General features: G+C 43.1%; 1 protein-coding gene across 3 annotated transcripts; it reads left to right on the top strand.

Annotated features, from left to right (window-relative positions):
• Positions 1 to 22,857, top strand: lrrc41 (leucine rich repeat containing 41). Of its 3 annotated transcripts, none has more exons than XM_078259511.1 (10): positions 1 to 381; positions 1,409 to 1,495; positions 2,368 to 2,426; positions 2,553 to 3,333; positions 5,760 to 5,996; positions 9,255 to 9,419; positions 13,655 to 13,753; positions 16,014 to 16,142; positions 17,282 to 17,354; positions 22,112 to 22,857. In XM_078259511.1, exons 1-10 carry the CDS (start codon positions 264 to 266, stop codon positions 22,329 to 22,331), a joined length of 1,968 nt encoding a protein of 655 aa, XP_078115637.1. In that variant the 5' UTR covers positions 1 to 263; the 3' UTR covers positions 22,332 to 22,857. The 3 variants fall into 3 exon arrangements, with proteins under 3 accessions (XP_078115637.1, XP_078115635.1, XP_078115638.1); XM_078259509.1 differs by having other exon boundaries at positions 5,760 to 6,023; XM_078259512.1 differs by lacking the exons at positions 1 to 381; positions 1,409 to 1,495 and having other exon boundaries at positions 2,560 to 3,333; positions 5,760 to 6,023.
• The last annotated feature ends 508 nt before the right edge of the window (positions 22,858 to 23,365 follow it).

The following is a 23,365-nucleotide window of genomic DNA, read 5'->3' as shown; positions in this document are numbered from 1 at the left end:
GACGCTGTGGGAGTTAACTCCGGAAGATGCAAGGATGCAAGCTTCCCAAAGAAGAGAAGAAGAACATGTATTTGTTTGTCAACCCATGGATGTCGTGCCAACTGGTGCCAACAACCATAGACATATAACGTTATAACTTACAGACGAACTGAGGAAGACCAACCGCTGGCTTTGCCTCACCTGACGCGGCTGGAACCAGTGCTGTGTTCTGTCAGTTGGTTAACCTTAAGTTACTATTAGCATCGACACATCAATGCTAAACAATGCCCGAAACTGTCCGCAATGCAAACCAAAGAACTACAAAGGAGATATATCTAAAGGAGATATGTTTCCAAGCTGTCAGGGAACATTATGCTGCTCTGGGAATTGAGGCTGTTCTTGGTAAGTTAACCGTACTAGCCTTGGAGAAGACGAGTAACGTTAGCTAGCTAACACAGCGAAGAGGGCTTTATGCTAACCCTAAATGTTATGCTAGAAGCTAGCGTGTCATTAACGTTAGCTAACGTTACATATCCTATAGCTAAGTGGAGACATCACACATAACTCCATTCAATAACCTTGCAAGTAATGGCCATATTTTCCAGTGAATTAAATAAAATATCACCCACAGTACCTATCAAGAGGTAGCTAGCTATCCCCTGAACTCAAAAAAAAAATTCAGAATCCGCTTTATTGATCAAGTAACGTTATGTGTAGCTAGCTAACTTAGGCCAGTGGTTCCCAAACTTTTTATGTCAAGGACCCCTAAACTGACACAAATTAGACAACGGACCCCCCCCATTTGATAAGACTTTGTCCCAGGTATTTTGCTTTTAGATGTTTTGTTACATAAAGTGGGAACCCCATGGCCAAGGTAGTCATATAGTCTGCAGTTGTGTTAACGTTACTCATGGATGGAATTATCATGAAAATAAAGTATTCCCTTTTTTGCTGGGAACCCCCTCAAGGAAACCATACAGTCTATGGGCTTGACACAGGCTTTACCTTACAGGCTTAGAATACAATAGAACACACTTTATTGTCCCCAGGGGAAATTTGTGTTGGGCATGCATAGTGCTGCAATCATGTAATAGAAAAAACACATTCTAAAATCGACATAGAATCAACATAAAAACAACATAAGATCAACAAAGAATCTTAGGACATGAAGGAAGGACACATATGACTGTACAGACAATACAACATCTTAAAAATACTGTAATAATCAAAGTGCAAAAAGCGCTAGTGTATTTATTGCACTTTGTTCTGTTGTGCTTAGATTTACTATTGGAGTTCAGCAGCTTGATAGATGTTGGGATAAACGATAAACGCTTTACCTGTGGTGATGATGTTGATGATGATAATGATGAAAGAAAGTCTGTGTCCACTGTTAGAATGTCCTAACATTAACCAATCTGTCTTAATGTAGATCTTCCAACGCCTCTCATTACGGATCTTCTTCCTCATCTGACTGTATGTCAGCTGGATGAGCTCCAGCCTGCCCTGAACCAGAGGGGTAAGAACTGTAGTTGAAGTGCAAAAGAAAGTGGTTTGTGTTTTTTTCTTTGTTCATAGACAGTAACACTATTTTTGTTATGATCGATGCATTGTTTTTTTCAATTCTATTCAATTTTATTTATAGTGTCAAATCACAACAGGAGTTATCTCAGGACACTTTACAGATAGAGTAGGTCTAGACTAGGGCTGAGCAATATATCAACATCGTGATATGTGACTACATCATGTCTTAGATTTTGGATAATGTAATATCGTAATATGACATAAGTGTTGTCTTTTCCTGGTTTTACAGGCTACATTACAGTGAACCTACCAGACTGTTCTAGCTGTTCTATTATTTGCCTTTACCCACGTAATCATTATATCCACATTACTGATAATAATTATTTATCACAAATCTCATTGTGTAAATATTTTTGGGAAAGCACCAATTGTCAACCCTACAATATTGCCACAATATTGATATCGAAGTATGTGGTCAGAAATATCGTGATATTTGATTTTCTCCATATTGCCCAGACCTAGTCTAGACCACACTCTATAATTTACAAAGACCCAACAACATTACTTACATCTTTATAAATACTATTTAAGTAGTTGTACATTTTTATTCCCAACTTGTATATACATTTAGTATAGATATTTAGTAATTATTTCCATTGTATTTTTTATCTTTATTTTTTTCAATATTTCTTCTTGTATTCTATCCTCTTTATTATTTCTTGTATATTCTGTATGTGTGCTGTATGTCTAATATTTAGCTGCTGTAGCACTGACATTTGCCAATTTGGGATCAATAGAAGTCTATCTCATCTTATCATTGTTCAGTACCTTTTTCCATTTGTCTTTTTCTTGTCTGCCTTGTCTCAGGAATATCAACTCACTCTGGGTGGATTGGAGTCCTACAGGATATGTGTGGACCTAACCATGTAGGTGCACTGTCTTCTTTAATAATCAACAATCTCATATAGTAACATCTAGAACCCATATGTAATATATGTGTGTGTGTGTGTGTGTGTGTGTGTGTGTGTGTGTGTGTGTGTGTTAAATTTCAGGTAATAGACTTCAACACAGAAGAAGCGGCAAAACACGAAGTCATGAGAATGCTTTTTACTCTTGTATTCTACGGCTTCACAAACCCCTTTGTCAAAAGAAACATCACAAATCTAAACACCCCGTCCTTCCTGTGGGCTGCAGCTAAATGTATCAAACATTTTTTACTCACTACGCCAGTCGAAAGATTGACCGCTGAGCAGAGGCCACTTCTGGAGCTCTTGGAGAAGCGTATCGGGAGTGTTGGTGTATCGCAGTGCATTGATCTATCAAAGAGGAAGACACAAACTGCACTGTATGTCCTCCATCGCCTGCTAGACCACGGTGTGGCTAAAAAACTTGTCGTACATGTGCAATGCCCCATCATGCTGTCCTGGATCCTACATGGCAGGGGATCTCAGTATGTAAACCCCGAGCTGAGGAACCTAATGCACAGCAAAAGGGCAAGCTGCATTTCCCAAGCAGCTTCATTCAGCGCAGACGGGGCCAGTTGCAGTTCAAGTCTAGAGGCCAGGGCTTCAGAAGATCAGGATGACCAAGCCACTCCCTGCAAACGCTCCAGGTTGGATTATTACGAGGAATCCGGAGAAGCAAACTTTACTGTGGACCCGCAGGTCCTCTGTCAAAGCTTCACTCCGTGTGATGGGCGCTCGGCAGGGGCTTGTCCATGGGGACAGATCGAATGTCTAGAGATCAGGCAGTGTGGGTCCAACTCCCTCAGAGTGCTAAACTCTGCCCTGCCCACGTTTTTTTGCCTTCGCTCTCTAACTCTTCACAGCATTGGTAAGTTTGCTAATTAAAGGTGCCGTGGGTAGGATTGTGAAGATCCAGGACTTAGCCAAAACATTTGAACATCAACAACTTCTCAGTCCCTGCCCCCTTTCCGCTAAAGCCCAAAACGGTCTCCTCAGCCCCTCCCCCCACAAGGGAGAATAAATTGGTGCATCTGAACAGGGAGCGGTGGATTTTTGCAAATCCCACTGCAGGCTGTAGGTGGTGCCAGAGGAGCCGTATTTTTTTTTTTTTTAAATGACCTTCTTCATGTAGTTCTACTCAAACATAGGGTCAGTTTCAGCAAATATGACAGAAAGTTAGTTTTAATGTACCAGGAAGTTCAGGTGTGGGGCATTCAGGGGTCGTTATGGTCCACCATATATCATACTACTGTATGTACTGTACCTGTGCTTTCACGCTATTAGTAACATTGACAAATGAAAGTAATTTTCTCTAGCACTGGTGGCAGTTGACAATTAAAGGTGCCCTGTGTGTATTGGAGGTGTCACGATTCTCCAAATCCATGACTTGATTACATTTTCGATTTAGCAGCACTGGCTGCTCTGCCATTATTCGTACAGATCAACAGATAATTGGTTTTATTCCCTGACAAACATTTTCAAATTCTTCTTTCATAAGACAGGCTCAGTGGTATCAATTGTGATATAACCGGCACTTTTTTTCTGAATGTACCACATTATGGCCATATGGTTCAAGTCTAAATCGCCTTATTTAAAATGTAACAACAGTCACTTATTTCACTAGTCAAACTGTTTTAACACAAAATCAAAAAGAGCCACAAGATGGCAGAAGGGTACTTTACAACAACATCTTCAGTTTGCTGATCTGCAAAAAGCCACCAGATCCTGGGAGAAAAAACAAATACTGCGTCCTGCTTTTGATTTTGACGATCGAAATTGAAAGCTCATCTCGTTTGATTTTTTTTTATTTTATTTTTTTTAGATAATCTTTTTGGGCATTTTAGGCTTTTATTTTCATAGGACAGCTGCATACATGAAAGGAGAGAGAGAGGGGGAACCATTGGCAGCAATGTGCATGTGTCACCTGTGGCCATTTTGCACATACACGAGGCAAACCCCCAAAAACTGTTCCATAGCTGCTCGTGGTTGAAAACTCCACAAGTCCGTCAGATTACCAGTCAGTGTGTGTTCAAGAACATCGGCTTCCTCTAGGGGTGGGTTTGTTCACTACTTGTGCAGATACCATACCTGAATTTTGGTACCGATTCCAAATTTTTTGTTGTTGACACAAACTACAGTCAACTCATTCAGCTCCACTGTAATTCTTAGAGAACAGCTTCTCAAAACCTGGACAAATAAAACCAAAACTATCTTCAGTGTGAATTTTTGTTTTTGTGATTTGGATGAACTGAACCTTTAACATTATTTATGCAGAATTTGTATTGCCATTGCACTATATTTTTCAATAATGGAATTTAGGTTTTATTTATATTTTACAGCAGTGCAGAAAGGTTAATGGTGAGGCACTACTGCTTTGTGTTGTGAGACTTTAAAATAGCGAAATCACACTCGATGCTTGCTTGGTCATGAATACTTTGAAAACTAATTCAAATACCCTGTAGGCGGCAGAACTAAGTCCTGGATTTCATTCACATGTAATATACAGTATGTATTGTACTTGGATGAAATATCTTCAGCATGCTGAAATCTACATCCCAACAAAGAATGAAATGCAAATTAGAACAGTCGGGGGAAGGCAGTGTTGCAGTCTGAATTTTGACATTGCTCTGCAGCCAAATAAAGGGATGCAGACTGTAGACATTTTTGCTGTATTGCAGGGGTTTTCAAAGGTCTGCATCTGATTTTTATTCCAGGTCAAAGGTCCGGAAACAATTGGCAATAACAAAAAAAACATTTGGTCCGTTTTTTTTTAGCTTCATGCAGTACAAGTACAGCAGTATTCTTAGCTTCATGTAGTAAAAGGAAGTTTTTGTCACTTTGACATGTTTGTCCCCCTTTTCAATGTTTTTGTTGCCTTCTTCGACGTTTTAACAACATTTCTAACAATGACAATAGAACATGTATTTAAAAATAGAAAATGTTACACTTCATAAGGTATTGTATTCACAACACAAGGTACGGGCCGCAACCGGATTGACATGCCATTTGGTCCAGATGTGGACCTTGGTCCGGACTTTGAGATGTCCTGCTGTATTCAATCTAAATTCATTCAATTCTAATCATGATTAAACTGAAATAGAGGATCACCTTCAAAGAAAAGGTGTGGTGTGCACAGGGTTCACTCAATAGATGGTCATCGGGTTTTTTTTTTGCTGGTAAGTGAAGCAAATCTACCAGCCACTTGCATGTTTTACCGGCAATTGGCTGGTAGGTGGTGCTAATTTTGCATCCTCGGTGTGCACAAATGATTTGCTTTTGTGTTTGTTTGTGCAGCGACCTTCAGGGACTCGGATGTGTTGGGCCTGGCCAGAGCCCTGAAGCAGCTGTCGGAGAGTCCCCGCAGCTCTCTCACGGATCTGAGCATCAGCGTCCTGCCGTACACCCGGCTCATGGGGATCCTGCTGGACGCGAGTCCCAACGTGACGTCCCTGCACGTGGAGATCCAGACTCTGATGTGGGGGCCACGCTTCTTACCACATCATCCCAGGATGGCTGAGTTGGACGTGTCAGGTGCTGTGAAGCTTCTACCAAAGTTAGGTAACACTTGAAGTGAGCGGGATTGAGAGTGGGCATGGGCCGGTAACCGGTTTCAAGGTATACCAGGGTTTGAAAAAGTCACGGTTTCAAAAACGTCACGGTTTCAAAAAGCCATGGTTTCAAAACCACTAAACGTTTCCCTCGTACCGTTCCTGCGGTAAGAGCTGGTTTTTTTATGAGTCGTCAAGGACCGAAAGTGCAGTTTAGAAATCCCTCTCTCTGCTAGTGTGCAGTGTGTTTGAAAATAAAATAAATTGTGTTCAATGGGGAAAAAAAGACATTTCAAAATAATACATTGGTAACACTTTACTTGAAGGTATCTACATAAGAGTGACATGACACTGTCATGAACACATGACACTGTCACACATGACACAGTCATGACACATGAACACTAACCACAACCCTAACTTGTCATGACAAAAACCAAATGCCACTTACTAAAAGAAGCGTTATGTCAAAAACGTTTATGACTTGTTTATAATGTTTATGACACGTTCATGACAGTGTCATGTCACTCTTATGTAGATACCTTCAAATAACCAATACATTTTAAAGCTGTAATTGCAATACTGTGAAACCGTGATATTTTTGCTGAAGGGTATAATACCGTCAGAATCTTATACCGGCCTATTCCTAACTGAGTGTGTATTCTACCTGTTAAAACACAAGATAAGTGTTGAACCAGTCCCGTGCTCGGCAACGCATCCTGTAGCGGTTACTTCCCTCTAACCACTACAGGATGCGTTGTGTAATGCGATTCTGTAACACTGAGTAACCTCAGTGTTACAGAATGGTTTCAACCAGATAACTTTGTCTCAGATTTCATTCACAGTTTTAAAGGGGACTTGCTTTTTTAACAAGCTATGAAAGAAGTAAAGCTTTGAGTTGTAGTTGAACCACTTAATACTTAAATAAATATTTAGACTGCAACTGGTATTACATTATTGGTTAATCAGTGGGTTATTTACTGGGCAATTCAGAAAATAGAATTTTTTTGCTTATTATTTTGTAGTACTTCTTATACAATTTTCCAAGATGGCATCTTCAAATGTTTTTGTGTTTTGTCCAGCCATCAGTCTAAAGAAGAAGATATTGTTGACTTTAAAACTGCACAAATGATGTACAAAGTAAATAATCTACAGCTATCGAACAGTATCCAAGGGTTGTTTCAAATGAGAGAGAGCAAGCATAACTTAAGAGGAACGTCTGTATTTCAAAAGAAACATATAAGAGCAAATGCTAAATATCACTGCATTACAACCAAAGGAGTTAATGTATGGAACAGCTGCAGTGAAGAGATGAAATCATGTACAACAATGAGTAATTTTAAGAGACTATTTAAAATGAATATATTGAATGGATACGAAAAGGACTCGAGGTGATAGTATTGTGTACTGACTGTATGGTTCCTGGACCTATATACTAAGTCTAGTAAGGATGTGTTATTATTTGATTTACTATAGATAGACGGAAAGGAAGAACATAGATGGAAAAGAAAGAGAGGGGGAAAAAAAAGTGTATGTATACATCTGTGCCTGTGTATGCATGGGTATATGTGATCTGTAGGTAGGTAGATATACGGTGTATGTAAAGAAGAATTGTGTTGAATTGTTTTGTATTTAACTAAAGGATAAAAATAGAGAAAGGGAGTGGGACTAGAAAAGTTTGTTTATGAACTTCTTCCCACTCCTTTTTGAACATGGGCATTTCTTACTTGAATTACTTATAATAATTTTGGTAGATTGTGCTGAGAAGTACATGTCCTTATTTATCTGTAATTTTGATTTTATATATATGTATGTATATATTCGCTTCACAATTATATTAATTATATAAAACTGAGAAAAGCAGCACTCTGAAGAAGCTAGAACCAGAGGGTGTTTGGCATTTTTGCTTGAAAAATGACTTAAAGGGATAGTTTGGCTTTCTTTAAGTGCGGTTGTTAAGGTACTTATATGACGACAGTCAGTGTATTACCTACAGGGGATGACGGTTAGCACGGCAACAGTTTGGAGAAACACATAGCAGTACTGACATGGAAATGGGAGCTGCTGTGGACAGGGTCAGCAGCAAAACATGTTTTAGCCAATTTACAAGGCCCACCTAAAAAAGAAATCCTTTTCAGTGTAAGTGTACGCTATATTTAGAATATTTTCACTGCTTTACCTTGCCGTCAGACAGCCTTCTCCTCCAGTTTCCACAGAAGTTTCCCCTCCCTCTCTATCAGCGGTTCAGTCTCCCTCTGCAAAAGTTCTTCTTCTGTTTACTAAAGGGTATCCTCTTGTCTCCACAGTAAACAACTTTTCCTCCCTGCTTTCATAATCACTCTTTATTTTCCTGTATTTGTTGATTAAACCGTGAAAAGTCTGACCCAAACATCTTAAGCCCCTGACACACTAACCCGACGGCTGACCGTCGGCAGAAAAGGCAGTCGGACTGATCAGTCGGCTCCCCGAGGTCCAAAAAGTGCCTTGGAACACACCAAAGCGACGCCGTCTTGGGCGTATGTTCTGCGCGTGCGCAAGACATAATAGAAATAATGAAAACCAGAAATGACAACGCGTCACGTGGGTCTGGCTTCTCCAGTAAGTAATTGTTCGAAATACGATCTCGTATTTCATGAAAATAGTTCACTGAAACGTATTTCTGAAAACATTTTAAGCGAGAAATAGGCCATACAGTTGCTGAATCGGTCTTCATTTCAGATCAACAAAGGTCAGTTTAAAAGATTTTCGGCGATTTTGGAGGCATTATTTCCGGGTTAGCACTCCACCAATCAGATTGGTTTTATTTTGTGTGGAGTGTAAAATGTTTTAAATAAGTAACAAAATGTTCTGTTAGTAAATAAAATAAATAGGTACAACTGAAATTATTTTTTTGTTATTACAGATGGAAAGTACCAAAACAATCTACTGTTGGGTACCGGAATCAAATTCCAGGTACCAGTATTAGTACCATAGCGGAATAAAAGTGAACGGTACCCAACCCTAGAGACCAGAGTTGTATTACATTTTTGGGTTGTATCCACATGGCTGAATGCACTTATTCTAAGTGGCTTTAGATAAAAGTATCAGCTAAATAAATGAAATGTAATCCTAAACTGTCTCTTTTAAAGAGTTTGTTCAAAAAGCATCAATACAGCAGAATGGTACTGAGTTCTAAAAACTAATACCAAAGTAGTGTAGTGTTTGAAAAAAATCAACCTACGGTGACTGTTTTCTTCCGCAGACATGCCCCTGGAGAAGCTGGCCGTCAAAGTAGCTGAGCTCCAAACAGATCTGCACTTCATCACGTCAGTGCTGCGCCGCTCTCCACATCTCACCTCGCTTCACGTAGCCGGGATGAGATTACCAACTGGCTCCTCTCAAAGCCAACTCCTCACCGCTCTCTCAGGTAATGTGTCACGTCACTGGAAGGCTCTCACCACAGTTTGAGTGTCCAGGCCTTCCTAAAGGTGTACACAAAGTGCCAGGGGATTGTGTTGTGAGATTTTCCACTGGGGAGTGGGGAGAGAGGGGGTGCGATGTGTAGAGAGGAAAGCTGGAGGATCAGAGTCAACATAGTCTCGCATAGTCAGACCTTTCTCCACAGAGCTGCGGAGGAGGAGGGTCTGACTAGTCCCACAGCATTCGGGGATGGGTGAAACACGTGCTCTGGTTTATTATTATCATTTCTCGTTATTTCTTTAAACCAATCACAGTCGTCTTGGGCGGTGCTACGGTGCCTCTGCAAAATGGCCTCGGAAAGGAACTTGACATCTTGACAGCATGGGAGGTGTGTGTCTGTGTGTCTGTGTGTCTGTGTCTGTGTGTCTGTGTGTCTGTGTGTGTGTCCAAACCCCAATTTATCTTTTTCCTGTGTGCCCTAGAGAGTTTTCTGTTGCACGACTAAAACAACCTTTGAACGTACACGTTCCGAAACAAGTTCCTTCCCGAGGCTATTTTGCAGAGGCACCGTCGCTTAGCGGCGCCCAAGACGATTGTTATTGGTTTAAAGAAATGCAAATAAACCAGAGCAGGTTTTGTGGACTAGCCAGACCATCCTCTGCAGCGCTGTGGAGGAAGGTCTGGCAATGCGAGACTAGTCATCAGTTGACATAAACACATTTACAATAAGATTCTCCGGGAACCATCACCTTATCGTGGTGGAGAGGTTTGTGTGTCCCTATGAACCTGAGGGCTGTGTTGTCTGGAGCTTTGTGCTCCTGGTAGGGTCTCCCAAGGCAAAGTGGTCTCAGGTGAGGGGCCAGACAAAGAATGGTTCAAAAAATCCTATGAAAAAATCGAGGAAGGGATGAAGTGACCCTGCCCGGAGGAAGCCCGGGGCCCCCCGTCTGGAGCCAGGCCCAGATGGAGGGCTCGTCAGCGGCGTCTGGTGGCCGGGTTTGCCACGGAGCCCGGTCGGGCACAGCCCGAAAAAGCTACGTGGCGGACATCCCTCCATCCCATGGGCCCACCACCTGTGGGAGGAACCGCTGGGGGTCGGGTGCGCTGCCACATGGGTGGCAGTGAAGGTCAGGGGGCCTCGACGGACCAGACCCGGGCAGCAGAGGCTGGCTCTGGGGGACGTGGAATGTCACCTCTCTGTGGGGGAAGGAGCCGGAACTTTGTGCGGGAGGTGGAGCGCTACCGGTTAGATCTGGTGGGGCTTACCTCTACGCACAGTCTTGGTTCTGGAACCATACTCCTGGATAGGGGTTGGACTCTTTTCTTCTCCGGAGTTGCCCAGGGTGTGAGGCGCCGGGGCGGGTGTGGGGATACTCACAAGCCCCGGCTGAGCGCCGCTACGTTGGAGTTTAACCCGGTGGGACGAGAGGGTCGCCTCCCTACGCCTGCGGGTTGTGGGGGAAAAACTCTGACTGTTGTTTGTGCATATGCACCAAACAAGAGTTCAGAGTATTCGGCCTTCTTGGAGACCTTGAGTGGAGTCCTGCATGGGGCTCCAGTTGGGGACTCCATAGTTCTGCTGGGGGGACTTCAACGCGCACGTGGGTAATGATGGAGACACATGGAGAAGCGTGATTGGGAGGAACGGCCTCCCTGATCTAAACCAGAGTGGTTGTTTGTTGTTGGACTTCTGTGCTAGTCATGGATTGTCTATAACGAACACCATGTTCGAACATAGGGATGCTCATAAGTGTACTTGGTACCAGAGCACCCTAGGCCAAAGGTCAATGATCGATTTTATAATCGTTTCATCTGATCTGAGGCCATATGTTTTGGACACTCGGGTGAAGAGAGGGGCGGAGCTGTCAACCGATCACCATCTGGTGGTGAGTTGGGTCAGGGGGTGGGGGAAGACTCTGGACAGACCTGGTAAGCCCAAAGCGGGTAGTGCGGGTAAATTGGGAACGTCTGGAGGAGGCCCCTGTCCGACAGACTTTCAACTCACACCTCCGGCGGAGCTTTTCGTGCATCCCTGTGGAGGCTGGGGGGCATTGAACCCGAGTGGACAATGTTCAAAGTTTCCATTGCTGAAGCTGCGGTGAGGAGCTGTGGTCTTAGGGTCTTGGGTGCCTCAAGGGGCGGTAACCCACGAACACCGTGGTGGACACCGGTGGTCAGGGAAGCCGTCCGACTGAAGAAGGAGTCTTTCCGGGATATGTTATCCCAGACGACTCCGGGAGGCAGTTGCAAGGTACCGAAGGGCTCGAAGGGCTGCAGCCTCTGCCGTGAAAGAGGCAAAGCAGCGTGTGTGGGAGAAGTTCGGAGAAGACATGGAGAAGGACTTTCGGTCGGCACCAAGGTACTTCTGGAAAACCGTTCGCCACCTCAGGAGGGGGAAGCGGGAACCATCCAAGCTGTGTACAGTAAGGATGGGACGCTGTTGACCTCAACTGAGGAGGTAATAGAGGCGGTGGAAGGAGCACTTTGAGGAACTCCTAAAATCCGACTAATACGCCCTCTATGGTAGAGGCAGAGCTGGAGGATGAGGGGGGATTGGCATCAATTTCCCTGGTGGAGGTTGCTGAGGTAGTTAAACAACTCCACAGTGGCAAAGCCCCAGGAATTGATGAGATCCTTCCAGAAATGCTTAAAGCTCTGGGTGTGGAGGGGTTGTCTTGGTTGACACGCCTCTTCAACATTGCGTGGAAGTCTGGGACGGTGCCTAAGGAGTGGCAGACCGGGGTGGTGGTTCCCCTTTTTTAAAAGGGGGGACCAGAGGGTGTGTGCCAATTACAGGGGTATCACACTTCTCAGCCTCCCGGTAAAGTCTACTCCAAGGTGCTGGAAAGGAGGGTTCGGTCGATAGTCGAATCTCAGGTTGAAGAGGAACAATGCGGATTCCGTCCTGGTCGTGGAACAACGGACCAGATCTTTACTCTGCAAGGATCCTGGAGGGAGCCTGGGAGTATGCCCAACCAGTCTACATGTGTTTTGTGGATCTGGAGAAGGCGTATGACCGGGTGCCCCGGGAGATACTGTGGGAGGTGCTGCGGGAGTACGGGGTGAGGGGTCCCTTCTCAGGGCCATCCAATCTCTGTACGACCAAAGCGAGAGCTGTGTCCGGGTTCTCGGCAGTAAGTCGGACTCGTTTCAGGTGAGAGTTGGCCTCCGCCAGGGCTGCGCTTTGTCACCAATCCTGTTTGTAGTATTTATGGACAGGATATCGAGGCGTAGTTGGGGTGGAGAGGGGTTGCAGTTCGGTGGGCTGGGGATCTCATCGCTGCTTTTTTGCAGATGATGTGGTCCTGATGGCATCATCGGCCTGTGACCTTCAGCACTCACTGGATCGGTTCGCAGCCGAGTGTGAAGCGGCTGGGATGAGGATCAGCACCTCTAAATCGGAGGCCATGGTTCTCAGCAGGAAACCGATGGAGTGCCTTCTCCAGGTAGGGAATGAGTCCTTACCCCCAAGTGAAGGAGTTCAAGTACCTTGGGGTCTTGTTCGCGAGTGAGGGGACAATGGAGCGGGAGATTGGTCGGAGAATCGGCACAGCAGGTGCGGTATTACATTCAATTTATCGCACCGTTGTGATGAAAAGAGAGCTGAGCCAGAAGGCAAAGCTCTCAATCTACCGGTCAGTTTTTGTTCCTACCCTCACCTATGGTCATGAAGGCTGGGTCATGACCGAAAGAACAAGATCCAGGGTACAAGCGGCCAAAATGGGTTTCCTCAGGAGGGTAGCTGGCGTCTCCCTTAGAGATAGGGTGAGAAGCTCAGTTATCCGTGAGGAGCTCGGAGTAGAGCCGCTGCTCCTTTGCGCCGAAAGGAGCCAGTTGAGGTGGTTCGGGCATCTGGTAAGGATGCCCCCTGGGCGCCTCCCTAGGGAGGTGTTCCAGGCACGTCCAGCTGGGAGGAGGCCTCGGGGAGACCCAGGACTAGGTGGAGGGATTATATCTCTAACCTGGCCTGGGAACGCCTCGGGATCCCCCCAGTCTGAGCTGGTTAATGTGGCCCGGAAAGGGGAAGTTTGGGGTCCCCTGCTGGAGCTGCTACCCCCGCGACCTCGACCCCGGATAAGTGGATGAAGATGGATGGATGGACATCTACAATAAGCTTATATTCACCTGTCCTGCCCTAATATTGGCCTGGTCATTTTATTATGTATTATGTCAGTTATGTCTTAACTGTAAAACAAATATAAGCTGAAGTGCTGTCAGTAATGACATATGGTCAACTTTTAGAGTCAAATCACTTCTTGAGGAGTCTCAACTTGGAGGACATGAAGCTGTCTGACTGTCTCCCTGAGATCCTGAACCTACTGAGAGACTGCAAGTTGGAAGGTAAGAAAAGGAGGGTGACTCATAACGGCAGGAGAGCCATCAATGCAAACACCTCTGCTAGTCTTTTCCTACATGTTCACTTGATCCCAACAGGTACATGACGCATAAGAGCATCTGTCTGGAGCAATCGACTGCCATCATTACAACCAACATCTACATTATCGTCATTCAACAAACCTTTGAAAAGGTCACTAATCAACAATGACTTGAAGACTTTTAAGATCTTACTGCAATTCATCACATTTTTTACACTTAGACCCTATGTTGTTGTTCTTTTTTTAATATATATAACCCTTTTCTTGGCTTCTGACCTCCCCTGCATAATTTGTTACCTTTTATCAAGCCTTATTGTTTTTTTTTAAAATAATGTGTGAAGAAACTAAACTAGGGCTGTCAAACGATTCATTTGTTTTTAATCGCTGAAGTTCTATAGTAGTAAGGTCTATTAATCGCATATTTTATCATGATTAAAATTCTATCATTTTGCATTTCAGAACAGTTTTTAAGTACATATTAACAATGAAAAGCAATTTTTACCAGTGTATCTTGATTGGGAATCAAATGAATGCAAAGAAAGTGACTTTATGAACTTGATTTTAAGATGTGTAATTATTATTATTTAATTATTTACTGTAAACAAAAGAAAAATGTGTGAATCTGACATTATTGCACAATTCCTCCAAGTACCTAACTAAAAAACCCTATCCTTACCAGAGTCAATGTAGTGTTTAGTAACTCCTTAATAATGTTGATAACTCACTGACGTCCAGTGATCACCGGTTAATGAGACAGCGTTTGCAGCACCTTGCAGCAGTTCCAGTGTGGCTGCTTTCTCCGTGTCATACAGGCGGTGTATCCGTGAAAACTACTGTCCCGACGAGACAGGTCAACCGTAGTACTTCTTTAAGACCCGAGTCCTCTACGATGCTGACAGGTCTGCAGTTAGTTGCCACCCGTTTCGCAAGAGCTGTAGTAATTTTGGGGGGATTTGGTTTCATCCACAGGTCGGCAAGTAGCACTCTCCTGAGTGGGTAGCATGCTAGCCAGTAGCATCAAGTTAACTGTACTACTATGGTTAGCTCCGTAGGTGGTAGCTCAAGCTTGACGTGCTTCGATGATATTTTAATTCGGCTTAACACAACGTGCATATGGTTTCGACTTGTCTACGAGCCGTCCGGGAGTTTTGGAAAATAAAAAGCATCATTCAGAATTTCATTACTGCTGTCTTTCTCCGTCATGCCTGCAGCAGCAGGATGTGTTACGAGGAAGTAGCAGCTTGATGATAAGTAACGGTGCTGCAAAGGGTCAAAATAGTAGCCTGTTAGGCACGACGCAAAGCCGAGTGAAGTGTAAAATAAATTAATATATGCCGGCATGCGATTAATGCGCATCGCGTCAGCCCTTAATCGCATCGCGATTAACACGTTAACGTTGACAGCCCTAAACTAAACTAAATGTAAAGTCTCAGAAAAGAGTCTTAAGCTGCATTATGCAGAAGTATCGCTTAGAAATACAAGCATTCAGGCTAAAAAACAAACCAGGGCTGAAAAGCACAAGTGTGTTCTAGGCCCAATGATTAAGGCTCTGTAGCCTTGAGTCAGGACATAGGGGACATTACCGGGTATTTAAGACTGCTTCAATTTAAGCAGATACAACATGCAAAATAGCTCTGGGAGCTTATTCCCCGGAGTCCTTTTTTTTTTTTCACCCAGCAGTTTTCCTTGGATTAGGGTGGCACCTAAATCATGGTTGCAGCTGTCGTCGTGGTCCTGCTCCGCGCCCTGCTATGTCTTGCTACGTCCTGCAGTGCCCTGCTACGGCCTGCTACGCCCTGCAGTGCCCTGCTATGCCCTGCTATGCCCTGCAGTGCCCTGCTACACCCTGTAACGCCCTGCTACGCCATGAACTATTACAACTACTACCAAGAGCTTGGGTCTGTCCGAGGTTTCTCCCTAAAAGGGAGTTTTTCCTCACCACTTAATGCTTGCTCTTGGGGGAATTACTGGAATTGTTGGGTCTTTGTAAATTATAGAGTGTGGTCTAGACTTACTCTATCTGTAAAGTGTCTTGATATAACTCTTGTTATGATTTGATACTATAGATAAAATTGAATTGAAATTGAATTGAAAATGCTTAATGCATCTTTACTGGCACCTGTTAGTGACTTTGTTATTCTCCATCAGTGTTTCTTTTCTCATTGGAAGGTCTGAAAGGGAATTCCTCATGTTCTTTGCTCTTTTCTGCTCTCTCCGTCTCTCAGAGCTGCGGTTTAATGACTGCCGCCTTCTGGAGAAGTGGAGCGACAAGGAGGAGAGTCTGCAGCAGCTGGTGGCTGCCCTGAAGACGGTGCCTTCCCTCCACACACTCAGTCTGGCTCAGAATCGGCTCGGTGAGCACATGAAAATATGGATTCGTGCATGTTTAAACAGTCTAGTCTGGACAGGGATTAACAGGTTAGAAGAAACGGTCTCAGTTGCACTCCCCTTAACTGAAAGGTGACTTAAAACCTACCTTTTCAGTCAGGCCTTTTAATAAACAACTTATTTATTCGTTTTCTTTTGTCTATCTACTTATGGTCTATTTGTTCATTTATTTATATGTAGTTTGTTTTAGTCAGTTTTATAATTTATTGTATTGTTTTTAATCTACTTATTTATGTATCTGTATTTTATGGATTGTTTGTAACAATCTATAGTTGATGTACTTATTCGCATCTGTTTAGGGCTTTTATTTATTTGATTTATGTATTTAAGTATCTTTTGGTTTTAAGTGTAATGCCTCTGGTGTTTCCTCAGCTCGGTTCCTGTTTTTAATTTATTCATTTTAGTTGATTTAGGGGTGGGTGGGTAGGGGGGTGAATGGGGCTGGGGGGGAGGGATATTGTGTTATGTGGGTATATCTGTGTGCGTGTGTGTGTGTGTGTGTGTGTGTGTGTGTGTGGGGGGGGGGATATTGTATGAAGCACTTTGTGCTACATTTACATGGATGAAAAGTGCTATATAAATGAAGTCTGATTGATTGTATCTATTAGGGGTGCACCGATCCGATATTAAGAGCGGATATCGTTCCCGATATTGACAAAATAGCTGGATCGGGGATCAGAAAAATTAACAGATCCACGGGCCGATCCAGTGTTGTTTGTTTTCTTCCCTCTGTCGCACGTGTGTCGCATGCTGGAAGAGTTGAGTGTACAAATAAATAAGAATTCAATACATAATATCTATGTTATTTTGTCTTAGTTAGGAAAGTAATGTTTAGTTAGGAAAGTCTGGTGCCTTTAGTCTCTTCCACATGGTGGAAGGAAGGTATAAGGTGGAAGGTATACAGTGTATTATTAATTCAACAACGGTATCGGATCGGTATCGGGTATCGACAGATACACAAAGCCCTGGCATCGGTATCGAGACTGAAAAAGACGGATTGGTGCATCCCTAGTATCTATTCTATTGGTGTATCTCTAAATCGTGAATAGTTTTGAAGGCAAATGTTTCAACTGTGTTAAATAATGTTGACTGTCTTTGTCTACAGCCAAGAACGTGTGTGTGCTGGCAGAGCTGTTCTCAGGATCCTCACCGAGCTCAGTGAAACGACTCGACATCAGGTGAGAGCTGCAGACAGCAGCAGGAGGATGCCTCAAGCCGCCTACACATGATCCGCAGTAAAAACGCTCTGCGCTGGCTGTTCCATTGTTTTCCTATAGGGAGAGCAGCGCTCCAAATTCAAATGTTTCCAACTTTGACCTTGTTGCCGCCGACCTTTTAAGGCGCAACCAATTCCAGAACGTTACTGCGCTGCGTTTAGCCTCTGTGCTCCGCGCCCTACCTCGCGGTTTTGCCGCGGATCATGTGTAGGTGGCTTCAGGCTTCAACAATATATATATATATATATATATATATATATATATATATATATATATATATATATATATATATATACACATACACAGTTGTGTTCAAAATAATAGCAGTGTGATTTTAAAAAAGTGAATAATGCTCAAAATCCTGAGAATAGCTTTTAATTCCATAATATCAGTGCATTGGGGAACACTGCACATTCAATTCCAAATCAAAACATGACCAAAATTGATCAAGTTTGTGTTATACCTTTACAGAAAGTGAGGAAAAAGAAATATTAGGCTGTTCAGAAAAAATAGCAGTATTTGCATTTTTCTTTACAAACTCAAACATTTACTGTATAAACTGAAAAATGAGGAAAGGATTTGCTTTACTTTGAATCACTGCACTAATATTTAGTTGCATAATCATTATTTCTGAGAACTGCTTCACATCTGTGTTGCATGGAGTCGACCAACTTCTGGCACGTGTGAACAGGTATTCCAGCCCAGGACCATTGAACTACATTCCACAATTCCTCTGCATTACTGGGTTTGGCCTCAGAAACAGCATTTTTGATGTCTCCCCACAAGTTTTCTATGGGATTGAGGTCTGGGGATTGGGCTGGCCACTCCATAACATCAATCTTGTTCATCTGGAACCAAGACTTTGCTCGCTTACTGGTGTGTTTTGGCTCATTGTCTTGTTGAAAGACCCATTTCAAAGGCATTTCCTCTTCAGCATAAGGCCACATGACCTCTTCAAGTATTTTGATGTATTGAAACTGATCCATGATCCCTGGTATGCGATAAATGGGCCCAACACCACAGTATGAGAAACATCCCCATAACATGATTTTTGCACCACCATGGTTTACTGTCTTCACAGTGTACTGTGGCTTGAATTCAGTGCATGGGGGTCGTCGGACAAACTGTCTGCGGCACCTTGACCCAAAAAGAACAGTTTTGCTCTCATCAGTCCACAGAATGTTGCCCCATATCTCCTTTGGCCAGTCAATGTGTGCTTTGGCAAATTTCAACCTATTCAGTACATGTCTTTTTTTTCAGCAATGTGACTTTGCGGGGGCTTCTAGCTGATAGCTTTGCTTCACATAGCCTTCTTCTGATCGTAACAGTACTCACAGCGTAAGTCTTCTTTGATTTTCCTGGAGCTGATCATTGGTTGAGCCTTTGCCATTTTGGCCATTCTTCGATCCATTCGAATGGTAGTTGACCGTTTTTTCCCACGTCATTCAGGCTTTGGATGCCATTTCAAGGCATTTGAAATCATTTTGGCTGAGCAGCCTATAATTTTCTGCACTTCTTTATATGTTTTCCCCTCTCCAATCAACTTTTTAATCAAAGTTTGCTGTTCCTCAGAGCCATGTCTAGAACGACCCATTTTGTAGTGAGAATTTCAGTGTGAAATGCACTATAACCAGCATGTACAACATTTGCTTGCTTCCTTCTTTAAATATGGGCCATAACTGACACCTGTTTCTTCACAGAATCAATCACCTCACTAATTGAACACAACACTGCTATTATTTTGAACATGCCCCTTTCAATTACAGATTCAATTACACAGAATGAGCAGCATGCATGTCATGACTGTTGGGTCTGTTGGTTTTCTATGACTCTACAACACTTAGTAGTAAATTATTTGCCATGTAGAAATATCACTTCTACCAAAACATTTGATTTATGAGGTTAGTGATATTGGGCTGCTATATATATATATATATATATATATATATATATATATATATATATATATATATATATATATATATATATATATATATATATATATATATATTCTCTGGTGGTCGGATTTGATGGAGTAGTTATTAGCTGATGTACCACTCGGCCATATAGTTTAAAAAACAAAATGTAATCAAGTTTTTTTTTCTTAAGATTATTTTTTGGGCATTTCCGCCTTTAATCATCAGGACAGCTTGATTCTAAAAGGGAAGAGAGAGGGGGAAAGACATGCAGGAAGTTACTGCAGGTTGGACTCGAACCCTGGCCCTCTGTGTTGAGGAATAAACCTCTGCATATGGGCGTGCGCTCTACCAACTGAGCTACTTGGACGCACAAGTAATAAAGTTAAAATAAGAGACTAAATATTTTAGCATGTGTATATTGTATACATATATATACATACATATTTTGCTCATTTTCAGGTTCATAATTGTATTTAGAGGTTATATCAGAATAGGTTGACATGGTTTAATTTTCAAAAAACACCATATTTTTGTTGTACTGCACATTGCAGCAGCTCCTCTTTTCACCCTTTGTGTTGAGCTCTCTGTTTTAGCTACTGGAGAATATTAGCTGTGTGCAGTCATTGAGGAACTGGTTCAAGGAAATGTCTCTGACACACAGAAGGTTAACCCTTAAACTATAGTTTAAGCCTTTTATGACATAACGGCGGATTTCCACCAACTGCGGAACGGCTGCGGTTCGGCTCCGCTGCGTGTCGGCTCTGGCTCTGCCGTCCTTCAATACCCACCAGGTCCGTATTTGTTGCGGAACAGCTGCGGCCATGGCTGACAGCTGAAGTCACGAGGACCCACGAGATCTCGCAAATTCACGTATGATCGCGCCATATAACAGGATGCAGTTTCTATAAACAGAACCACAAAACCAACAACAGTTTGTTTGAGGCCTGTCTCCGCCCATTATGACGTTTTCAGGGTGTAGTGCAGGGAAATGTGATCTGCCGTGAACACGGTGTATTTTATTTTGAAAATTAACCGGATGTTTTATTTAGTTTCTGTGCTCGACTTCCTGTCCCGCACTATCTGCCGTGTGCCGTATTGCTGCGGAGCTCTCCGGCATCCGTCAAAAATAGAAGCTCTGCGTATCTGCTCCGTAGGGCTGCTGGGACGGAGTCGGAATGCAGCCATTCTGCAGTCAGTGGAAATACACACATTGACTTTAATGGAAACCTAATGAGTCCGCCGGCGTTCCGGAGCGGATCCGCAGCCGTTCCATAGTTGGTGGAAATTGGGGGTAAGAATGCATTGTATACCAGACAGATAAGCAGAAGAACAGGAAAGTTAAGACATTAGGAGAGGAAGTTGCATCACACAGGGGCCCCGACCTTGGTGTGTGTGTGTGTGTGTGTGTGTGTGTGTGTGTGTGTGTGTTTGTGAAAGATAACAGTTTCTGTCTAGAAACTAGCAGACACCCCCCTGTGAGGAGAGAATAAAGGCTCTGACTTAAAGGTGCCGTAGGTAGGATTGTGAAGATCCAGGACTTAGCCAAAGAATTTGAACTGAATTGAATCAACAACTTCTCAGTCCCTCCCCCCCTTTCTGCTAAAGCCCAAACGGTATCCTCAGCCCCTCCCCCCACAAGGGAGAATAAATGCGTGTGCCTGAGCAGTGATTGACACGCAGTTAGGACCCCCCCCCGGCCATGATTGGTGCATCTGAACAGGGAGCTGTGGATTTTTGCAAATCCCACTACAGGCTGTAGGTGGTCCAGAGGAGCCAGATGTTTTTTTTAAATGACCTGCTTCATGTAGTTCTACTGGAACATCGGAAAGGATCAGTTTCAGCAAATATGACAGAAAGTTAGTTTTATAAGTCTTACCTACTGCATCTTTAAAGGTCTGTTGCTAGGGAAACTTAGACTCTGTTTTTGTGAACCCACAATGATATTGTAACTTTTATGCTGGACTCGGTAAACTTTGCTTAACTGAACTCTTCCTCTCAGATTGATCCATTTGTTCTGGTAAACAAAAAGTCCGATGAAAGAAGGCGCGGGCCTTATTTCGGGCCTGTCTTTTGGACTGAATTCCTTACACTACCAAGTGAGGCATCTCACTTCTGTTCCATCATTTCTTTTTTTTAAGATCATTTTTGGGGCATTTTTAGGCCTTTATTGACAGGACAGCTGAAGAAATTAAAAGGGGAAAGAGAGGGGGATGACATGCAGCAAAGGGCCGCAGGTCGGAGTCGAACCCGGGCCTGCTGCGTCGAGGAGTAAACTTCTATATATGGGCGCCCGCTCTACCAACTGGGCTATCCGGGCGCCCTTCTCTTCCATCTTTGTTGGGAGTCGCACATGCACAGTAGCTAGGTAAGGACTACTAGCCAGTCAGAAGCAGAGTATGAGGGCGTGCCACGCTAGCAGCTAGGCGAGCATTATAAAGTGAGTTACAAAGTGACCACGTTTGTCTCTGAAGTAAAGGCTGGACTACAATAGAGCTGTTTGGAGCAGTTTGTGAACAGTGTTTTCTGTTGGAGATGGTAAGTCCTTTTGGGGGAGACTTTGGGCTTTTTCACTTTGTAAACCTCTAACGTGCACAAAAAAGATATATAACAAAATAAAGCTAAGGGAAAAGTCAAAAAGCATAATGTGAGCACTTTAAGTTACAGAATGCCACACAAAGTGTACATTACATTTCCAATAATGAAAGCATAGTTTGCCCCATACTATCATGTTTCATTCAACACTCATTGTAGATTTAGTTTAGAGTTTTATTTCCATGTGCTGCCTTTTGTCCCGTACAGCTCCAACTTCATTCAGCCTGCTGAGCTGCTGGAGTTCGCTAAGAGATTGAGGACACATCCTCCACCACACCGATTGACCCTTGACCTCAGGAAAAACCCAGGGGATCGGGACCCCGACACATGGAACACGGCACTGAAGAGGCTCCGTCCCTTCTGTGTTCTCCTGGTTGAAGGATGGAACTCCACCGACACAATGGCTGACCACATCAGCAATATGTGAACAAAGCTAGAGGAACAACGGAGTGGCAAACACTCCCTGTTGGAGTGAAAAGTGGCTGTAAAGTTAGCACTTTATGTAAAGTTTGACAGAAGAGTGACTGTGGTCATTTTGTGTTTGGTTCAGACAGTAGGAGGTTCCAATGAAAGGTTTTTAGACTTTTTTTTTTTTTGAACTTCCCAAACCACACCTGCAGCATGAGTCACTTCTCCACTGTCCATTTCATGCAATATTGTTCAACATGTTTAAATACACAACTTCAATTCTGTCTAAATTGCTAACTAGAGAGCAACATACTGAGCATTCGGCTGGAAAGAGAAGGGGATGAAGCCGTAGGAGGGGTTGTTATTGACATTGACATTTTGTTCTACCATAATTACAGGAGCAGTCCTTATGTTTGCTTTAATTAGTTGTGACACATTTCATTAGTTCTATGAATGTTACATCTATTTAATGTAGCATATAATTTGTTCTCTTGTATCAGAGTGCACGATGGCACTGTTGGAAAATAAAGGAGCGTCTCCCATTAGTTTGACATTTGAATCATTTATTAAACCAACGTCCGTTAACACTTCCAGAGTCTTCCCTTGGACAGAGTGTGAGTGAGAGTGGACATTACGATACAACTGAAAAAAAAAAAAACCTGGAGGGTTGACGTCGAGGTGAAGAGCAGTTTCACAGCAGCTTTCTCACACCGTCTCTTCATTGTCATTTTCTTTACATTAGACGAACAGCATCGACACCGACTACCAAATCATCATTAGTAGGAACCAAGTAGAAAAAAAGCAATCAGAAAAACGGATTAAAAGAGCGTAATCCTTTTCTTAGTGGATTTTTTTTTTAAAGCTAAATACTGTAACACTTATTTTCTGTAAATTCACTTTGTTTTCCTTGTATGTTCTCATATTTTTAGTAAATTCAAGTCGAAGAGAGTGAAGACCCTATGTCTGCATGCTAATCTGTTGATTTGCTGGGTCTCATCTACAACCATCTCTTACATAAAAACAAAGACACTCTCACAAACACACAGCACTTAA

Source organism: Sander vitreus, chromosome 9, assembly GCF_031162955.1.
Source record: "Sander vitreus isolate 19-12246 chromosome 9, sanVit1, whole genome shotgun sequence".
Classification (NCBI taxonomy): Eukaryota; Metazoa; Chordata; class Actinopteri; order Perciformes; family Percidae; genus Sander; species Sander vitreus.
This window is presented reverse-complemented; position numbering and strand designations above follow the sequence as displayed.

Coding starts and splice junctions, on each gene's coding strand:
- lrrc41 (XM_078259509.1), top strand. CDS start 264: ATGCCCGAAACTGTCCGCAATGCAAACCAAAGAACTACAAAGGAGATA. Junction 1,496..2,367: donor GCCTGCCCTGAACCAGAGGG/GTAAGAACTGTA, acceptor GCCTTGTCTCAG/GAATATCAACTCACTCTGGG. Junction 13,754..16,013: donor GAGAGACTGCAAGTTGGAAG/GTAAGAAAAGGA, acceptor TCCGTCTCTCAG/AGCTGCGGTTTAATGACTGC.